The sequence below is a fragment of the Hipposideros armiger genome, unplaced genomic scaffold (genome assembly GCF_001890085.2).
Source record: "Hipposideros armiger isolate ML-2016 unplaced genomic scaffold, ASM189008v1 scaffold_1074, whole genome shotgun sequence".
Lineage (NCBI taxonomy): Eukaryota > Metazoa > Chordata > Mammalia > Chiroptera > Hipposideridae > Hipposideros > Hipposideros armiger.
The window spans coordinates 23,928-30,674 of record NW_017732424.1 but is presented as its reverse complement, the minus strand read 5'-3'; the positions used below and the strand labels follow the sequence as shown (position 1 = coordinate 30,674).

Genomic DNA, 6,747 nt, shown 5'->3' with positions numbered 1-6,747 from the left:
GTGCCAACTTGGGCCAGTGAAGCAACGTCCTCCACAACTAGACTGAAGAACAAAACGACAGCAACTTGTCTGTTCCCCTTCCCCCAATTTCCCAATAAAAGTCTTTAAAAAAAAAATCCCAGCAAGTTATTTTTATGGATATCAGCAAACTGATTCTGAAGCTTACATCAAAAGGAAAAAGACCCAGAATAGGAAACACAATAATGAAGGTGAAGAAGAAAGTTGGAAGACTGATACTAATTAACTTCAAGATTTACTATAAAGCTACAGCAATCAAGGCAGTATTGTAGGGGTGAAAGAGTGAACACATAAATCAAAGGAACAGAATAGAGAGCCCAGAAATGACCGATGCAAATATAGCCAATTAATTGATCTTTGACCAAAAAACAAACAAAAAATGCAATTCAATGGAGAAAGGATAGTCTTTCCAACAGACAGTGCTGGCACAACTGGATATCCACATGCCAAAAAAAAAAATCTAGAAACAGACCTTACACTTTTCATAAAAAGTAACTCAAAATGGATCACAGACCTAAATGTAAAACACAAAACTAAAATTCCTAGAACATAAGAGAAAACCTAGGTGACCTTAAGTTTAGAGATGACTACTTAAATACAACACCAAAAGCATAATTCACAAAAGAAAAAATTGGTAAGTTGGACTTCATTAAAATTAAAATTTTCTGCACTGTGTACAATGCAAAGAGCGAACTGTAATATAAACTATGGACTTTGGGTGATTATGTGTCAATATAGATTCATCAGTTGTAACAAATGTGCCACTCTGATAAGGCATGTTGGTAATGGGAGAGGCTGTGCACATGTTGGGCAGGGGCTATATGGAAAATATCTCTACCTTTCCCCTGTGAACTAATTTTGCTGTGAACCTTAAACTGCTCTTTTAAAACGAAGTATAATTGGGGGGGGGGGACCTGCTCTGTATGTAACACGGGTAACAAAATGAAAAGAGCCATAAATTGGGACATAATCTTTGCAAAACACATATCTCCAACGATTTTCCAATTCCATTATGGTGATGGTTGCATAACTGTGTAAATATGCTAAATGTCATGAACTGTAAACTTAAAACAGAATTTTATAGTACGTAAACTACATCTCAATAATACTGTTAATGAAACAAGTTCAATAGATGACTCTGCCATCAATTAGACCCACTTGTGAAACGGTTTATTAAAAAAACCCATATATTTGGTGAAGTTCAAAGGGGCCTGAATATCTTAAGAACTATATTGAGATGACTGTATTTGAGCGCAGCTGAAAATCCAGTCAGGTTTCTCCAACAGTGAAAGCAAACTCCGCTCGGAAACTTGAGGACTAGTCCCCACAAACATCGCAGCTGCTTCCGCCCTCCTGTCCTGCTCCCCCAAGTGAACGATCAATCTCCTTCTCCAGAGTGGACGCCTGCGGGGAGGCAGCGTCGGCCCTTGTAGGTCACTTGGCATCTAGGTTACTTAGGACCGCGTCAGTCCTCCAATCCCAGATCTGTGTGGGCATCTGACAAAATCGAGTCTTGCAAAGTGACAACCCTCCTGCAGTGGCCAATCCCAGGGTTACCTGGGCACTGAGGTGCCCGGCTCCGAGGGGCCTAAAACAGCGGGCTGGGCTTCAACCTTGGGCGAGCATTAGACACCTGGGGAGACTTTAAAACAGCTACAGAAGCCAGTCCTGACCCTCGGACTCCACATTGGGGTGGGTCCAATCTCTGGCGCCGTGGGTGAGAACGCCGGAAGCCACCCCCACTCCACAGGCTTAACCTCTACGGGCCGGCCCGGCGCCGCACTAGGCTCCCCGCACGGGAGCCAGGCCAGCTTTCTCCCTGCTGGGGAAGCCCTGCGACCACAGCCCTAACAACTTGGCTTCCAGAACCCCGTAGGGTCTCGGAAACTCGCCTCGCTCCCGCGCCCGCGAAATTGTTCTCCCGCGAGTCCGCCCCTCCGGCTGGGATCGAGGCCCGACCTCAGCGGGTTCCCCGCCCCACACGAAGGCGCGATCTGAAACAGTTTTTTCCACCAGCCAATCATTACCGCCAGTCATCCTCGAGTTACGCCGCGTCTGGTCTCTCCTCTTCCGCCTGCAGTGTCGCATAGCAACGCCCCCAGTTAAGTGCCCCACCCCCACCCCCACCCCCGTCTCCTCCGGCTCAGGGATGCGCACGCGCAGCTACCTGGGGGCGGTGCACCTGCGAAGTAGTGCTGGCTCCCTGGATCATGAGCACGCGGATTGGGCTGTGCCCCGTGGGTTTGGAAGGAGCCGCGTCTCCGGTTTGGCTGCGTCCACAGTGAAATCCTGAATGGGAATCCTACATGGGAAGATTGTCTGCGTATAAGCAGCTGCACTAATCATGTCCTAATGGTCCTCTCTTGCCGAAGGGGACACTAGTAGGGGAAGGGCAGAGTCAAATAGTTGGAGAGGGAGGAGGTTGATCTCAGCCTTTCGCTCCTGAAGATGAGCCTTGCAGCTGAGAAAACAGTCCCAGATAGAAAATGTCAGGTGGCTGTGCCTGCTAGCTCCAGGTGGCAACCAGCTCCATTAATCTGACCTGAAAACATTTCTGCTAGGGTATTTGGGTGCTGCCTGGAACCCCAGCGTCAGAAGTCAGACTATCAGGCCACACTTCCTCTCTAATTTTGAGATGAAGAAAATTTGAGTTCAACCCAGGACTTGACCAAGAGTGACAAGGCTGGTTAGTGATATTCAACAAGAACTAAGGCCTCCTTCCAGGTTATTTCTTTTTCCACCGTGTTAGAGGCTTACCACATGCTAAGTGGTCCCCCGCCTTCTGCCCCTACAAATTGACCATTTCTCTTTAAACTCATGCTCTGCTCTATTTGCCATTCCCCCTGTCTTGAAGCTGGAGTCACTTTATAGTTCGGCCCTGAGAAAATTCAGCATTCTAGTTGGCTTCGCCCTATCCCAAACCTGTAGGAGATCTGAATGCTTAACTGGTGGATGTTGTTGTCATACTCTACTTTTGGTTATTTGGGTAGTTTCCACTTTGGGATGATTATGAACAGTGCGGCCATGAATAGCTTTGTAAATGTCTTTTTGTAGAACATATACACACATTTCTGTTAGGTTTATATGTAGGAGTGGAATTGCAGGTTTATGAGGCATGTGTGTGTTGGATTTTAGTAGATGTCAACTGTGGTAGGCAGAATAATGGCTCCTCAAAAATGTCCTTGCCCTGATCCCTGGAATTTGTGAGTGTATTAGGCTACATCGCAAAAGAGAAATAAGGCTGCTAATCAGCTGACCTTAACCCTACCAGACCGCTGTACCGATTTTTCGGTAATTTCTAATCATATCTTATCTAATCATATCTGTGTTGTGTGCATGGAAAAGCACTCCTATTTTCTACAATGTCTCCAAGTTCCATCTTATTCTAACCACTTGTTTGCATGTAACTAACATTTTTCTATATCATGTTGGTTTTTTCTCTTTAATGCTCAGGAGCCCAGGTATAGGGGACAGTTAGGTTCAGGGCCTCAGGTCTGGTAGGGTTAAAATGAGATTATTCTGGGTTGTCCATTATAATCACAAGGACCCTTAAAAGGGGAACTGGGAGGCAGGAGGAGGAGAACCAGAGAAATGGTAGCATGATAAATACCCAGCAGGCCTGATGTCCTGGACTTTGAAGATGGAGGAAAGAGACAATGAATCAGGAATGTGGGCATCTTCTAGAAGCTGGAAAAGTCAAGGGAATGGATTCTCCCCTCTCCAGAAGGAATAGTAGGCCTGCCAACAACTGTTGAGACCTCCAGAAATGTAAGAATATTGTTTCAGCCACAAAGTTTGTGATAATTTGTTATAGAAGCAACAGGAACTAATACACTGCCAAACTGTTTTCCAAAGTAATTTTATCAATTTATATACTTAGAGAACTTTGAAAAAAATGTCCATACTTCAGCCACACACCACACTAACTGAACTGTAATCTCTGTATAGGCCCAGGAAAAAAAAAAATTAAGTTCATTAAGTGATTCTGATACAGCTTTTTTTTAAAATAATTTTTTATTTTCAACTACAGTTGACATACAATATTATATAAGTTTCAGGTATACAACATAGTGATTAGACATTTATATAACTTAACAACGTGATCATCCCGAGAAATCTAGTAGCCATCTGAAACCATAGTTATTGTAATAGCTGTGTTCTTAGGAGGGAAGCTCTGGAAAAGGGGTGACAGCCTGCCTGGCTTATGGGATAGTACAGTCCTTCCAGCTCCTTGTGCTGAGGCTGTAGCAGGCAGCTGACCCGTGTGTATCCTGAACAAGAAGGTGGTTTTTACAGCTTGAGGGGGTTGGGCGATAGTTGGAGGCTCTGGGCAGGATGTCCCTACATTTCCTCTTTTGCCAGTCCAAGGATATTCTTGAGAGGAACAATAAGTGGGCTTCTTACATTGTAGCCAAGGATCCTGTGATGACTTGCTAGTGATACCACCAACTGCTGGGCCCTACTGGGCAACAGATTTTCAAGTCCTGAGAAGCCCTGGGCAGTTTCCATCACAAAGATATGTCATCAAAACAAAGAAGAGTGATCCAATGTTGAAACTATAAACTACATGGAGCTAATAGTTGGAGTATTTTCCTGACAAATGTCCAGTATCACTGTTTTTGAAATACTCCATGGCAGGCTAAGATCCCTGCAATGCACCAGAGTGCCTTGGCCCACAGTTTGAGAAACATGGCTATGACCATTTAGAAAGTGAGTGATTCTCATTCTTTTTTTCCTTGAATAACTACGCAAGATAATCATTTTTTTCCAAAGTGCTAATTCTGTAAGGTCCAGTATAAGAAGATTCCTTCCATCCTGAAGATCCCTCTAAAATGAAGCCCCACAGGAGATCCTTTAAAATGACCACAGCAGACATCAAGCCTCCGAAGGCCTGTCCAGATTCCAACCTATTCCTAAAGAGGACATCTTGGATAAATCTAAAACTACCTTGAAAGAAGAGCAGTTTCCTATTTTAATGAAATAAATTAGAAATTATACTATTTAAAAAGTAGCCCATTAACTTAGAAATTGGCCTACCATTAGGAAAACACTAGCAGACACTATTAAACACTAAGAAAATAAAAAACACAATATAGTCTATTGCACATTTATAAGAATTATTAATGACTCCTACACCTCAACAATTCATGTCTGATTTTCACACTCTCAGTTAATCAAATAGATAAGATAGATTCAAAGTATAGAATACAATTTTATCTGATTCATAAGAAGGTATACTCAGTAAAATGTTCATTCTAGAAACAGGCTGTTAACTAGAGATACATATATTCCAATTCACGTTCTGATTAATATCCTGCTTAAAATAGTTAATAATAAATATAATTAGATATTATATATTACAAGTAACAATCTAGGCTAGACCATAAATAAAACTTATAGAACAATATTATGACAAAGAAAAGTTAAACGCCAAACATCAAAGGAAAGAACAGATTCAAGTTAAAATTTTCCAATGCATTTTATTCATAATGTAGCCAGACTCAAGACTCTGGAGGAAATGTACATATCTGCTGAGTTCTTCTTGGCAGCAGTGAGAAGGCAGAACATTTTTATTCATCATCCTGTCCAGTCTCAGTCAGAAGCAACCTTCGATTTGTTAGATGCTTCATAATCTTGGATAATAAGCCTTAGGTGAGTAATAATTTCCTTGTCTGCTGTTTTCATGTTAAATCCCAACATCTTCATTATAGTTTCTCGAAAGTTGACACGCTACAAAGAACCACCACAGAAATCAAGACATGTCATTAGTTTTGGTCACCTACTTATTGTGTACAATGAAATTGGTATTTGAAATTTAGTCTTATTAAACATTTCTTTATGAAATGTAACATTCTATATTCAAATAGTATTTTAAGCTAGAAAAAAATGGTCTCTTATTACAAGAAGTCTTTATTTAAAGTTTTCAAGATTTTTTTCTAATTTTTAAACTTTTATACACTAAATCTGATTTTACTGCTGCTTGGTTTTCATCCGTAAAGTAATTACTTCTTGAACTGATTTGCTGTAAGGGTAATAGTAGACCCCTCTAAATATATACCTCCCTACCCATCCTCCAAAAACCATAGTGATCAACAAGGACATAGATAAAAACATCCATAAATCATGCCTAAAGCATAACTAGAGCATACCACAGGCTTCAGTTTGCATATAAATGGGGAAATAAATATCCTAAACCGGAAGAGGCAGCTCTATAGCCCATGCTGAAGGATGCAGCTGGTTTCCACCAGTGTCCCTGAAACAGCACAATGCTAAATGGGGAAATACTAAGGACAAGTCTGAGACCTGGTTGATCAGAACACAGGCAAGCGAGGAAGTAAAAAAAGGGGCCTGGAAGCCCATGAGACCAGAAACGACAGTTCTAAGGGCAACGTTTCTGAGGGGATGGGGGGTGTTTGGAAGGGCCAGGTGTGCCCTGGAGGTTTGGTGATAAAGGAAAAGGAAAAAAGCAAACAGTGGAATTTATATATACAAGAGAGGGAATTATATATACGTACAAGAGAATATTGAAGAATCAGACATCACATAAATTCCCACCCCCAAAGTGAAAGGCTTGATCTAGTAAATTTTAGAAACTACTCACGGACAACAGAAGAGGGTGGTATTGAGTTAAGAAACATAGTAAATAATGGGCCGGCTGAGTGGCTCAGTTGGTTAAGAGCTCGCTCAAGAGTTTGAGCTCTGAGCAACAGCGGTTCGAGTCAGCCCGAG

The 6,747-nt window shown here is 42.0% G+C and overlaps 1 protein-coding gene and 1 long non-coding RNA gene across 3 annotated transcripts in view; both read right to left on the bottom strand.

Annotated features, from left to right (window-relative positions):
* Positions 1-2,115, bottom strand: part of LOC109376249 (uncharacterized) — an 11,300-nt gene extending 9,185 nt beyond the window's left edge. For both annotated transcript variants that reach the window (XR_002122709.1, XR_002122710.1), the window contains exon 1: positions 2,046-2,115. This is a non-coding gene — a long non-coding RNA (uncharacterized LOC109376249). The remainder of the gene's footprint in view (positions 1-2,045) is intronic.
* A 3,309-nt stretch (positions 2,116-5,424) lies between these two features.
* LOC109376250 (coiled-coil domain-containing protein 170-like) overlaps positions 5,425-6,747 on the bottom strand; it is a gene marked incomplete at its 5' end in the record, with an annotated part of 17,822 nt that continues 16,499 nt past the window's right edge. Inside the window, one exon of the mRNA XM_019632107.1 lies at positions 5,425-5,748. Coding sequence (XP_019487652.1) covers positions 5,611-5,748 — 138 coding nt within the window. The remainder of the gene's footprint in view (positions 5,749-6,747) is intronic.